The following is a 15,095-nucleotide window of genomic DNA, read 5'->3' on the forward strand; positions in this document are numbered from 1 at the left end:
GTGTTTTAATGCACTGGATTAAATGTACAGGTCACTAAATGTACAGGGTTTGTCAATCAGCTTATGCTGATTGATGCTACACAAACCCTTTAAACATCCTACTGAAAACTCTTCCTTTATTCATACGAGGATTCCAGTAAAAACAAGAGGGAGCGAGAAACCCAACCACATGAGTAAGCATGAAGTTATTCTTGAGCTCCTCTTTCCCAACCTGGAGACTGCGCAGAAAGCGTCGGGAAAAAGTGCATGTGCAAGCAGAACAGAGAAAGTTCATAGAGCCGAGGTGCAGGATGTCCCGTTAAGGAGAAAAAAAATCTTCCAGAGGAGCAGAGGCAACACAAGCTGACGAGCTGAACGGATCTCAACCCGGAGTGAAAGGCATTTAGCACTCTTAAGACGTTGTTAATCTGAGAAAATGGGTTTTCCGACGATATTCAGTTGTCGTCGGATTGTTCCCAAATTGTTTTTGGTCCAGTTCATCGTCTTTCAAGCAACATACGCTGCCCCTTCGCCTATTATCAGGTTTCCTGGAGACGATACTACCCCCAAAACAGACAAAGAAGTTGCTCTGGTAAGTTTATTGGTTGTTTTTCCTAAAACTATGTCTAAGTGGGTCAGCCAACTGTAAACAGTTTTTACTCCTTAAGTATAAGAACTGAACTGCTGATGAATAGTTTGTATATTATTAATTTATTTTTTGTTGGACTCATTTTATTTAATTATTCCAAGAGATTAAATCATTTTCATATCTTATTTTCTCTTTTAGCACTATCTGAATAAGTTTTATGGATGCCCGCAAGACAGATGTAACCTTATGGTGCTCAAGGACACACTGAAGAAAATGCAAAAGTTCTTTTCTCTGCAAGAAACTGGAGAGATTGATGCCAAAACTGTGGAGATCATGAAAAAGCCCCGCTGTGGCGTCCCAGATGTGGCCAATTACAACTTCTTCCACAGGAAACCTATGTGGCAGAAGAAAGACATCACCTACAGGTCAGAGAAATAACATTACCCGCACATTTCTGAAAAGGTGTTGGATTATCCTGTATCTTAAGTGTTCTAGTGAATCCTGAAAGAGGCATTTTATGATGGGAGCGGGTTCATTTTGATTCTCAATTATTGCACTCCTTAACGTTTTTAACAGTATGGCCCCATGTCTATAGATGCATGTCATGTACCACATCAGAACTTTATGTATGATGTCACATCAAGGTAAAATAACATGACCTCACCCAATTACTGCCCATAAATCAAACCATTAGTATTGAGAAATACTACTTAGGATATGTCTGAGTCACTCAATAACATTGCAATCTCCCAGTTTGAATCTAAAACCCAAAGCAGTGTTTAATGAGTGCTTAAAAGTATAAATTCAAGGCCAGAGACTGTTTGCTTTGAGAGATGGACCACAGCTTGGCCCCGCCTGACACCCCCCCCACCCAAGTCCACCCCACCCCCATCCACACAGTCAGAGGAGTGCTTGCATCTCAGTGTCTTGCTAACACCAACATTCCTACGCAGTATGTGTCAGGTCTTTTGTTTTTGTTCTGTTTGAGGTTTACAACAATGTGGAATTGGTTTATTTATATCAGCAGTTCTGTGTGCCCTGATCATTCCAGCCCGTCTGCATGTGTATTTGTTAGGAAGACGGAAAGCCAAAGACAATAACAACTAAGAGATCTTAGACTGTTTTTAGGAAAGGGACCGTGTAGACAGGCATATAACAGTTTGTGTATAACAGAGTTTGTGGCTGAATATTGTTTCAGGAGGAATTTTCATCAGATGACTCATATACTGTTACTGGCTTTAGCTTGATGCTGTTCCATAATCACAAGTAGAGACAGAGATCTAGTAATAGATCTACTTAACTTTCAAAATGTGACACGTGAAAGACTGTCCTGATCACACTGACTTTTTGTTACTATGTAGTTTGTTTTCGTTTTCCTTGTTTGTCTTGGTTTAGGTTGAAACTTACTTTCTGTTTACTCTGTAGAATTCTGGGATACACTCCTGATCTGGACGAGGAAGTCATAAACGATGCTTTCTTCAGAGCCTTCAAAGTATGGAGTGATGTCACCCCACTCTCATTCGCCCGCATCATGGACGGAGAGGCTGACATTATGATCAATTTTGGCCGCAATGGTATGCCATCCAGATGGACAAGGGATGATATGTGCAAAAACAAACAAAGACAATGAACCCATGTGCCCTCAAAAAGCCCTGTAACTATCACATTCTGACCTCTTGTCTTGGGATATGGGAAACAGTAGTGAATGATTTTAAAAGTTCTTTCAGATCTGCATTTGATAAAGTGGAGTAGCCAAAAGTAAAATAGACCCCAAGTTTAGAAACAGAACAGTTCACTGCCTTGTTGACTAATGGTAAAGTAATTAACTTGTTTAAATAACGAGAATTGTGGTCATAACACTGGTTGTTCCAGTCAGTCCAATTTAAACAGCCATTTGATATTCACTCACACAGTTATAATATCACTCTGTCTAGTCATAGCTGACCCTGTCAAGAAGGAATTCAGCCACTGCAGTGAAAACAAACAAAAACCAGCCAGCTCAAAAGATTTGAAGTGTTGTTTTAACAACAACAATATGAAGAAATATTTGATGTTTTAATAAACACACAAATGTCACATCATATTAGAAATATTTCCCCACAGTGTTATTTTTAGTCTTTCTTCTTTAAAACAGCTCCTCTTGCCACTTACTGGCTAACTGGCTTGCTAATAGCTGGACCAATTGTTGCCTGTTGAAAAAAGAAAATCACTTCTGATATTTCTCTTGATTTCGTTTATATTGAATGATGTCATTAACAGAGCATGGAGATGGTTACCCCTTTGATGGCAAAGACGGCCTCTTGGCTCATGCCTTTGCTCCGGGGCCAGGAATTGGGGGAGACTCCCACTTTGATGATGATGAGCAGTGGACACTGGGAGAGGGCCAAGGTAATGGAGAAATACTTTTTACAAAAACACTTAAGTGTATTACAAAAGCTCCCCTATTCTTTCATTACATCTGTTGCAGTTTAATGTGTTATCAGATCTGTCTAGAGATAAATGGAGCTCAGTCTTTATTCAAAACAAATTTAAGGCACTTCTACAGTGATGTGAATTTAATGAACAGCTTAAGTACTTATAAGTTGAGATGACAGGACACTAATTTTGACATTGACAATACTAATTTGACTTTCAGATACTTTGTTTGACTGTGTCTGAACTTTCTGGCACTCAGTATGGCAAATCTCAGCCATCTGGAAGCTGAGTAGAAGAAAAAAAATCTCCATTGCCTGCATTTATATTTGCACACATTGACCCAGATAGTTTTATATTTCCCATTATTCAGAATCTCTTGTCTGAATTTATCACTTGCGCTAACATTATTTATCTTTCACACTTAGAATGAACTCTTTCCTTATTATATCAGTGCTTTTACAAGATTTATACTATTGTCCATTGCTTATACAGGGCCTTACTTCTGAACTGCTGACCATTTTTAGAGCCTGTTTTTCAGGTTTCCCATAGCTTAAGTAGCTACTTGGTTCTATATAGTTAAAGACATTACAATGTTTATGGTCTCAAGGAATGTCAGTAAATGAGTTTTATCATTGACAAGCATCGACATGATCCTCTATCTTTTCAACAGTGGTGAAAGTGAAATTTGGCAATGCGGATGGAGAGTTCTGCTAAATTCCCCTTCCTGTTCATGGGCACTGAGTATAACAGCTGCACATCCCAGGGTCGTGACGACGGCTTCCTGTGGTGCTCCACAACTTACAACTTTGATGAAGATGGCAAATACGGATTCTGCCCTCATGAATGTAAGTTTGTCCTGTGGTTCCCCTTTATTTTTTGACACAACAGTATATATACAGTATAAATATGTGCATATATATATAATATGGAATTGCAATACCTCTTATATGTCTGTATAGGTTAAGACTTTTGCTGCCCCACTTGACCCTAGTAGCATTGTTGAGTCGTGCCCTACTTGTATCTTACTGAGCCACAAAAATATGAAGTGGTTTGGTAAACAGAATCAGTGTTTCCTATGGAGGCAAAGGTAATACTTCATATCAGATTATTGCTGTATTCAAAGCTGCTCTGCTTATTTTGGACAGAAGGAAAGTAGGTTGGACCGTATGCCAGGAAACTGTTGTTTTTTTGTTTGGAGTGGAGTATGGAATATTTCTTTTCCAAGTTACTGCCCCACTTTAGAACACTGGGCTTTGTCAAACATTTTGTTTATCTGTGTTATGTTGCTGTCCATGGTACTAACATGATCACATGCCCATTACAACAAACTGCCAAAGTACATATGTACTAAGTTGTTTGATGTTGTATGATGAGAAGACAACTGAGGACTGTTTGTGCTGGAGCTGTCTATTCTGTTAAGCTTTTGTACTTATGCAAAATCCATTCCACCTATTTTCTTAATTATCCTCCTCTCTGAGCACCTTTGTCTTAAATTGTCACTCAGGGATCAAAGTATCTTAGTCACTTGCAATGATCATGTAGGAATTGAAGCTTATTCTTTGTAAGAATTTTGAGAAAAAAAAAATCATTAGGTTCTCTATAATATCTTTTATCAAAATTTTGATTTGTTTACTTTTCTCCTACAGTGCTATTCACCCTGGGTGGAAACGCAGAGGGCTCTCCATGTAAGTTCCCCTTCACCTTTCAAGGGGAGAAGTATGACGGTTGCACCACACAGGGCAGGGATGATGGTTACCGCTGGTGTGCCACCACTGAGGACTACGACCGTGACAAGACCTATGGGTTCTGCCCTGAAACTGGTAGGTGGTGTCGTGTACCGCCTGTTACGTCACTGTTCTCAGTCACATAACAGCATATTTTGTAGTCAACTAGGATACTGACTGTAAAAACTTGTGTGTGTGTATTTGCTGGTGTATACATTGTTTTCAGTTTATGTGTCCTGTTTATATGCTTGCGTAGTGCATACAGTGCAGTACAGTGGGTTTTCAGTCTTGCTCGTGGTCTGCTGAATGGCTGCAAAAGTATTTTAATGTGCAGTGGCAGGGCTTATTTTCCATTCTGTCAGTGGGACTGGTTTTAGGGCTGAGGTAGTGTAGTAGGGAGAGAGAGACAGTGAGATAGACAGAGAGAGGTAGAGCCACTGGGGCTTTCATCTGGTTCTAATTGATTAGGAATGTAGCTTTGTTGTAAAGCCTTGTGCGATAGCTTGTGCTGAATAAGAAATGATTTTTCTTTAAAACAGCACAAAAGCAGTCTTGCCAAATTGAAAATGATCTCCCTGAAAGAAAATCAATTTGGGCGGGTGCTTTTTGGTCTTGTGCCTGGTGATTGATGTTGTGTGTGTTGTGCCAGCTGCTTTCATGATGTTGTTTTCAACATCATCTGCACTGATTTCACAATATAATATAAACTAAACTGCTTTGGAGTTTGGCATATGAAGGAGTTCATAAGACGAGTGAGATGAACTAAGGTTATGGCTTTTACAGTTTTACTTTTTGTCTCTCCCTCCAGCCATGTCAACGGTGGGAGGAAATGCAGAAGGAAGCCCCTGTGTCTTCCCCTTTACCTTCCTGGGGGACACCTATGAATCCTGTACCTCATCCGGACGCAGTGACGGCAAGATGTGGTGTGCCACCACCAAGAGCTATGATGATGACCGCAAATGGGGTTTCTGTCCTGACCAAGGTATGAAGGCATGGGCCAGTAGTATTTGTGGACAGTTCTTGCTATAATTGTGGGAATAGCAGCCAAGTGGATTTGCCTCAGAGGACAAGAGAATGAGAGCCAGACAGTTTAATCAGAATCAGAATTAGAATCCTTTATTAATCCTATTGCGGAAATTGTTAAAATTGTAGAGGATTATAAAAACTATGTATTTGTTACTTTAGTAGTTTAGACAACTGCCTGTCAGTCAGAATTGAGGGCATTGATCATCACACTCATTTAATCAGATTTAGTCAACCTTCAAATGCACTATTTCTAATGGGAAGATTCTCTGTGTCCATGGCATCACATGTTTTCAGGCTACAGTTTGTTCCTGGTGGCGGCCCATGAGTTTGGTCATGCCCTTGGCTTGGAGCACTCTCAGGACCCCGGTGCATTGATGGCCCCAATTTACACGTTCACTAAAGACTTCAGACTTTCTCAGGATGACATCAAAGGCATCCAGGAGCTCTATGGTGAGATGAAATCTCATGTGTGGCTGGGCTCCTGGACTGGGATTAAGTCTAATACCAGTCTAATACCAGAACAAAACAAAAGTGTGCTTTCCTTATTAGAAGTCAGGAAAGATTAATGTGCTATGAGTGTGTAATTACTCCCTCAAAGATGAAATATTCTGGTAAATCTCTTAAATTCAGGTGTGCCGACAGACAAGCCTCTGCCTCCAACTCAGGGTCCAGTCACTCCAATGGACATCTGTAATGAACCAGTTATCTTTGATGCCATAGCACAAATCAGAGGAGAGACCTTCTTCTTCAAGGACAGGTAATCATATCAAACAGGAAGTCCTAAAATAATTTTGGCCTAGAACTAGATTTCACCAAGTTTATATGTCACATTAAGACCAAATGTGGAAGAAGCACTAACAAGTAATCCATCCAAAACCAAAGCTCTTGATCATGTTGTTTGAATGTGCTAGCTGCAGTGTTTTCATTAGCTCCATGTTTGACTCTCTCAGAACTTGCAAGTGCTGCCAAAAGTCTGGCTGAATTTCCTGTCTGTGATCTATGGGAAGAACGACAAACAAAACCTAGTAGCCTACTTCTTGCTTTACGGCCTGTGCAAGTGAAATAAGGCAGCCTACACAAGTTGGATTTCACAATCATTTCCCCAGAAACAATGAGCAGTTTGACAGGTTTCCTATTAATCATTGTTTCTCATATTGCAGTCTTGTGCCACTTATGGTTTTAGATGCTTGTTTCGTGATGTGACAATTAGTAAGAGGGAAAAACAAATTATTCCTCTACGTATGCAGTGACAACCAAAATAGTCATCCGTCATAAACACAGGCTACAGTCCTCTCCTCCACCGGCGCCAGTGAATCCAAAGTCTTGTAAGATTACTGTGTGTCTACTGGCTGACCCTGCGTAGAAGAGGAGTTTCATGAAGTGCTGTGGTTTGCCCAACAGTCTCTGTGAGTCAGTGCATTTTCCCGTGCAAAGGTGAACTTTTTCAGTAACAGCTGAAATTTGTTACAGTCAAATTCTCACAGAGAACAAAAACAATAATGTGGGGAAAGGAACTGAAAACACAAATGGTGTCCTTGTTAGTTGTGATCTGTTAACACTTCTAGATGTGCTGTGTGAAATCAACTCCTCACAAATTCAAGGTTAACAGAGCTGTATATCTGTCATGGCCATTTTGGAAAAGCGTCCAAGGCAAACAGGCCAGCAGACCTCCGTACCAAAGAGTGTAGTCTTTCAGTTAGCCTGGTCTTCCTCCCCCGAGAGCCCGGACTTAGAAACTGTGAGAAACAAGCCACAATCCTCACAAATCCTTCTTTAATACAGAATTACTTTTCACTTTGCTGTGGTTCTTTTCCACACATTCACAGTGATCGACAGAGCAGCACATGAACTCACAGGGTGCTCTATGGACCATGAAACTTCGGCCTGGTTGTTGGAAATCAAGCTGCTCCGAAACGTAATTCTCTTTGAAGCTTCAGACTGAGTTACAGCTATGAAAAAGAAATCATCATTTGTGCTGTCCTATGGTAACTATGTAAACATGCCATCTAGATACTTCCGGGGTATATGTCAGTAGACATGATCCCTATACCCTATTTGAACGTTGAGACTATGCCACTCTTTGGTTATCTGCAGTTTGGCCTATTTCAAGAGATGTTTAAAGTACCATAATCCATTGCAGTGTTTTTTTCAGTAGCTTTCTGTCTCTGCAAGCTGTCATGTGTAATCATAAGGGTTTGTACTTAGTGATATTTTCAAGTAATTAATAATTTGATATGCCTCGAATGTCAGTTATTATGTGAAACACCACTCATATGCCACTCATCTGACGACGAGGGAGGGAAATTGAGGACAGAGTTCTCTTGAGGCAGTGGAGTGAGTGCACAGTACAGTAAATCTCTCCAAAGTCTGAGATTACTAAAGTTTGAGTATGGCCCTATTGTTCTGACCTTCGCAGCAACTTAATGAGTTGCCTGAAGGCCATGATCATGATTGTAAGCTGCAGAGCTCTGGTACAAGCTAAGTTTTATAGCTTCAGAGAGAGAGCAGTGTCCTTTGGGCTCTAGGGCTAATGCTCACTTGACTCTCCCATTGTACAAGTGGGATCCCCTGTTTTCTCCTGGCTCAGCGTATTTATGATGCAGGACAAATCATGACATGATGCAGTGAGCAATGCTTGTAGCACTCCCTGAGTTCAGCATTTAAGTGTGTTTGTCTGTCTGGAGGCTTAAGGAGAAGGCAATTATAAAGTCAGTCTCATAGAAACAGTTTGACCAACCCACTAATTAGGTTCCTTGTATATTTATGACTGCATTTTTACAGAACAAATATTAACAGAGTTAGCATATGCCCATGAAAATGTATCCTAGCATGTAGCCACAGCCAGACACTGATGACACAAGTGTATTTTTTTTCAACACAACAAAACAAACTCATACTGTTTTAATAAAGTTAGTTAAAGTTAGTCAACAATAATTGCAACTGCAATCTGATTTCATGCTGCACACAATGACAGTATTTTCCTCACAATAGAAAATCACAGTAAAGTTGGTTAGCTTGAGAGAGTTGGAGTTATGCAGCTGCTGACAGAAATTGCGAAAAATTACCATAGTCTGACATTGCTATTCCTGAGGTTGCTTCACAATAAAAGACACCTGTTTTTTGCCAACTGAACACTTGTAATCTGAAGCAGCTACAGGAGGAAATTTTCTATTTGCATCAGCAGTATTTTAATACAGCGTCTGCATGTCTTAATCCAAATAATATACTTAACACACAGCCACTCCTAAAGCATCTTATGATTTATATTTTAAAGTTAAAAAAAGTTTAAAAGTTGCCAGAGATGTAGAATCAGTTAAAGTGAGATCATGGCTGCTGATATCAGAAATACATTATCGTTCCATCATAATGCAGTGCAGACCTTTAACATCAACCTGTATTAGCACACAGGTATAACATTACTTTGGTTACAACAAATACAGAATGACTGGATTACTACTTGAAGGTTTGAGAGATCTCAATAATTATGTAGTTGTCCTGTACAAAAAAAAAACTGGAGACCAATGCCTGCCTGAAACGTAAGACGAAAAATTGAAAACACAGTCAAAAATCTAAAACATTACCAGTGCACTGGAAAAATCTTTTTCCATCCTGTAAGCGTATCCTCTTAACCAGCTGCTTAGGCAGATGTTTTTGTTGTTGTTTTTTCCCTTTTTGTTGAATAGATACATGAAGAAATGATAGGGAGGAAAGGATAACATTAAAGATGTGATGCTAACTTAAAGCCCTCTGGATATTGGTAGTACATAGCATGAACTTCGCAAACTGATCCACAAGACCATAGCTAAAATAATGTGATTTGTAGATGATTTATTGAGATTGGAATATGTCTCCTCTTTCATCCTGACAAATACAAAACTTTGTGCATGTGGTGTGTATCTATGCTATTTGTGTATGTTAAGTTTAGGTCTCATCTTCATTTTATCATCATCACAACTCATCGTTGCAATTGGTAGATCTTTTTCTTTTTAAAAAATAGGTCAGTGGAAAAGAGTTTGGGAAGCTGCCGTTGTTGTGCAGCTGTGTATTGGAAATCCGGGCAAGATGGGTCTTGTTCCGCTGGCGCCGGCAGCCTTAGTCCTAACGAGAACCAGATGCTCATGAATCAGGCCATTGTGGCTGGCTCAGCCAGTGAAGCACTTGCACTAAAACCCCCCTCACACACACACACGTACGCTCCCCACCTCCTCATCAACCCCCTCTGCTCCTCTTGCACTCCCACTCTCGTTTCATCCTCAACTCATCTACCTTACAATCGCTCACCCACTCATTCTCTGTCTGGCAGGTTCCTGTTCAGGTCAGTCAACTTCAGAAGCAAGCCCAATGGCCCTATGCTAGTGGCCACATACTGGCCTGACCTGCCTTCCAAGATAGATGCTGCCTATGAAAACCCAGTGGAGGAGAAAACAGTCTTCTTCTCAGGTATGCTGGAAAAGACAAGTAACTGTGAAGAAACAGCCGATTTTAAACTTGCTCAATGTTGATGTCATATTATATGAACTTGCACGCTGTTCACATCATCCTTGTGCTTCTGTGGTTATCAGAGAAACAGGCAGTTCCACTTCCATGAGTAATGAAAAGGTGGCTTCACTTTCTTACCATTTGGATGCTTTTCCCTTAACAGTCAAGCATTTCAACGAACTGAAACATTAGGAGAAGCAGGAATGTTGGCTGAGCACTCTTGTGTGCGGTGTGCACTCTTGGGACATTTGAGATATTCCAACATAGTTATTAGTGGTTTATGATGCATTCCCTGCATTTTACTAATATGACAATCTTCCTGAATACTAATGAGATTTACATAATATGTATTTGTCAGCTTTGAAGACATTAGCAGCAGAGCTGGCTTGGTTATAGGTGGGGTTTTTCTATACTCTGAATAGTTAACACATGATTTCACATTCTATGATATATTTGGTTAGTAGAAATGTGAGAATATGGGATAAAACCTTCTTAAACAGTCGTGTTTAAAAAAAGTTACCTTCCATCAGTATAACATATGTCCTCAGTGTTATTCTACTTTGTTCTTACTTCCTCTCCCAGGCAATGAGATTTGGGTCTACAAAGCAGATGAATTGGAGAGAGGTTACCCCAAGAGGCTCTCCAGCCTTGAGCTTCCCACTGACCTACAGCAAATTGACGCTGCCTTCAACTTTAGGAAGAACAGAAAGACCTACCTATTTGCTGGGGACAAATTCTGGAGGTGAGGAGCCAGACTCATGCAACCATTTGTTAGCCTGACACACCCTAACTTGTTCTGTTGTCATCACTGCTTATTCCAGTACTGAGCTACGTCTGGATCTAGTTAGTGTCTGGTGTGACCTTAACTGTACTCTGAACCACAACAGCTCTGTTAGCTCTTGCAGAACATGAGAATTCATTGTGTTGACGGCTAACTGTTTTATCTCCATGGAAAAGTATGAGTGGTGACTGTTTTTGTGTGTATTAGGGAACTCTGAGGCACTTATTAAAGGATGCACTTCTTTTGTTACTTTTGTACAGATATGATGAAGTTAACAAGAGAATGGACGCTGGCTTCCCCAAACTTATTGCTGATTCCTGGAATGGCATCCCAGATGGCATAGACGCTGCCTTCAGTCTTAATGGCATTGGTAAAAAATTACTTAAATAATTTGTGAATGAAGAGGCTCTGTATCATTTGGAGAAGGAAACTTTTATCAGATGTTAGCTGCATGGTAACATGATAAGAATGATAATGATACATAAAGGATATAATGTCCATTTGCACCATCTTAGTTTAATATGTTAATGTTAATGCTAACATTTGATAATTAGTACTAAACAAAAAGTACAGCTGGGGATGATGGGATTGTCATTAGTTTTTGACAAATTTAATTTTGACTTCATTGAGGATGATACAAGAAATGTCAGAGGACCAAGGTTATTACAGTTCATCCTGAGGGGGACATGAATTTATTCACCAAATCTGATAGCAAACACCCAATGGCGGTCGTAACATTTCACTCAAAACCACAAATCTTAACTTCATAATGGCACTAGATGAAAAGTCAGAGGGTCGCCAAAGTCATTAAGATTTTCTAGATGTGTAGACATTTCACTGGAAAATTTAAAACTTCAACCTGCTGGTGATGCTAGATGCAAAGTCATGGGATCAACAAAGTTATTAGTATTCATCGTGTGTATATCTGCACCTAACTTCATATCAATTCATCCAATAGTTGGTTTGATGGATCCAATATTTCACTAAAAAACACAAAGGATGAATGTCAAAACATAATGGAAATACATCCAATGGCTGTTGATATATTTCAGTCTGGACCAAACATTGGATTAACTGATTCTCACCATCCCTTAAGCCATGTTGCTAAAATGCCTAAAATTAACCAGTGAAGACATTACTTTGTGACAACATAAATACTACAAACAAAAAATTATCTTTTACACCATGAAATAAATGCTCCATCAACTGACTAATCACAAGAAGAGATGACAAGAACTGTAAAAAATAAACCAACAATGATTACTGTTCTGGTTTTAAATCAAAGAATAGAGAGAAAATTGCAAAGCCATCCTGGACCTACACCTTTGTTTGAGTCTTTAAGTAGAGCCAAGGGAAAAGAGTTTTTGTGGTGGTTGTTGTGCTTCGATTATAGCATGACTGGCGCTCTAGTTCCCTGCAGACTGGCTTTCCTTCTGGTAAGATTGTAGACAAATCCAGTCAGCTCTATCAGTGAGTCTGGCACTGTGCCTCTGTCAATAAAAATCCTCATATACCAGAACCCAGCAGGCAGTGATGATGCCATCTAGACAGAAGTGAACCGTTAAGAGGAACTGACTACTCAAAGAAATTAAAGAAGTAAAACAGGGCAAAGGGAGTAGATCTGAAGTTAGGAAGTCATCTGTGATCTGATATTGATAGAAGGAGACAGTCAGTAGGAGAACAGTTGCTTTATATCTCTTACTCAGTGCTTGAATTTACTGTGAGTGAATAACACATGACAGGTTATGTTCGCTTTGTTAGTGAGCAGGTCATTGCAGTGTAAGAAATTCAGTCTGCTGTGAATTTTAGGCATGATACTGGTAAACTTCCTCTGAGACTGTTCCTGTCAGCCATGTATCCTTGGGGTTAGAGGTGGTATGTAGATTTTTGTCTATGGAAAGCAACCAGGGATTTTTCCATTACTGCTCTCCTAACATACACACAGTACTGTAAGCATCACATAGCCCCTCCCCCACACAGTGAACAAACAAAATTATATAAAGAAAGTCTGTGCCCCTCCACAGAGGTGCCTCTGTATGCTTCCTTATTAGCATAATTCAGAGAGAGTGAGAGGGGCCCAAGTCCTGATTGAGACTGATTAGCTATACTGTTAGCCTATATGCTTTTATTAGCTTGATTATTACTGTTATTACAAGGCAGTTTTTCCCTTGTTTTACCCAAGCTGTTTTTGTGATGTGGAAGACTAATTTAAACTTAAGCAAAGATTCTGAACACAGTATGCATTGTGCTTGTTTTTTAACAGATTACAGCTACTTCTTCAAAGGCAACCACTATTTCAAACTGGAGGACAGCAGCTTGAAGATCGTTAAGTTGGGTGAAATCACAAAGGACTGGCTCGGTTGTTGAGCATTTCCAAAAAGTCTTGCAACTCGCTAATCCCTGTAATGACGTCTGGCCTCATGAGGACATTGCTATAGTATTGTACACAACCTGAGGTCGCCGCAGTGCACACTGTTGTAAGTTTTTATCCTGGCAACTATGCACGCTTCTATGGGAGACACGTCCCTTCCAGCCTGTATAACCAGCCTCCAGCTTTGTAGAAAGGCACCTTGCGAGCTTCTACACAGGCTGAACATAGGCAACTGGATATTTGCTATATTACTGTGTGATATTGACATTGTATTTGATATGCTGATGCAGATTTATTACAATATGTACCCCCTGTTTTATTGTTTTATAGTTTTTTGTTTGTTTTTTTTTTAAACTCAGACATCAGGTATGTCCACACTGCATTGAACGCAGTGCTATACTGTGCTGTGAGATATTGCCGTTTTATGCAAATTTGAGTCTGATAGACTGTTTTACACCATATGAGGAATTCATGTTGGCTTAGAATGACTTCTATGTCCAGTGTACTAAGTGCAGTTTTATAGATGTATCACTTTGAAGTAATTAATTTTCTCATTGTTGAGCAATACATTTGAAAAAATGATTTTGCACAATGTGTCTGACCGAAAATGGTGCTTTAGAGATTGCTTTTTGCATATAGTCCTAACCACACACACACACACACACACACACACACACACACAACTTATATCCAGTGTAACTATGTCTGATGGGACTACTTAGTATCCTCTGAAGAAAGTAGTATTCACAGACACACAATATTCTTCATTTGGTTAGCAATTTTTATAGGACTATACAAGGGAACTGCACAATGTGGAGACCAAATCCTTGCCATGGCAACTCCATGTTCCATTTCCCTTTACTAATGGTACAGAGTGATTAAAGGCACAGGTTGCCTCTAGAGGATGTATAGGTTTGCTGCATGATGGAATCATGACAAGAGTACCGCAGTAGTATTGTTTAATAATCTTTTTTATATTCTCTCTCTACTCTCTCTCTCTTGGGTTTTAGCAATACAGTCAGTGTGTTTTGTGTTGTTTTTAATGCTTGAGCACTTTGTTACTGTCATCAATAAAGATGAAACTTGGATCAATAAAATGTGTATCAGTGATAAGCAGAGGAGGAGCTCCTTATACTTTGCAGTGTTGCGGGTGGCACAATAAAAGGAATTCAAAGCAAAAGCAAAAGTAGCAATAACACAATGTAAAAGTACTTCGTTAAAAGTAAAAGTTCTACATTCAAGTAATTAGCCTTATCAGCACAGTGTACTTGGGTCAGAAATAAAAATATTCACAATGCAGGTAGAATGACTCCTGAAAGTGTTACATATGTACATGTAATTTTATTATTAACTCAGTCTGAGGTTGTAGCTGTTCATGGCAGAACAAGTTTCAGCTACTTCATAAATTGCTTGCTAATTCAATCTATGACAATGCATTACATTGTATAGGCTGACTGCCTCTATTGTATGGAAGATACAAATTAGCAAATTACTTCTAAGATGAATGTCATGGAGTAAAATAGTAGAATATTTCATCCTAAAATATAGTTAAGTAGGGGTATGAAGTAGCATTAAAATTACTTAAGCACTTAAGTACTTGAATACATGCACTTCCCTTTCATCCCGTGCTTAGTAATATCTCTGGAGAGAAGTAGGGGCTTTCCTTGCAGGCCATGACCAAATTAGATTATTTATGAAACTGCACCACCTTGTGGGCTTTTGTGAGAGCCT

General features: G+C 39.5%; 1 protein-coding gene across 1 annotated transcript; it reads left to right on the forward strand.

Annotated features, from left to right (window-relative positions):
* The first annotated feature begins 225 nt into the window (after window positions 1-225).
* On the forward strand, window positions 226-14,461 carry mmp2 (matrix metallopeptidase 2). The gene is given in 14 exon segments (XM_018666860.2): window positions 226-571; window positions 767-993; window positions 1,994-2,142; window positions 2,828-2,956; window positions 3,654-3,694; window positions 3,696-3,828; window positions 4,630-4,803; window positions 5,516-5,689; window positions 6,028-6,183; window positions 6,364-6,490; window positions 10,037-10,173; window positions 10,795-10,954; window positions 11,254-11,363; window positions 13,257-14,461. Coding segments are annotated over 14 exon segments (1,977 nt in total). The 5' UTR covers window positions 226-415; the 3' UTR covers window positions 13,361-14,461.
* Window positions 14,462-15,095: the final 634 nt, after the last annotated feature.

This window comes from Lates calcarifer, linkage group LG2 (assembly GCF_001640805.2).
Source record: "Lates calcarifer isolate ASB-BC8 linkage group LG2, TLL_Latcal_v3, whole genome shotgun sequence".
NCBI lineage: Eukaryota > Metazoa > Chordata > Actinopteri > Centropomidae > Lates > Lates calcarifer.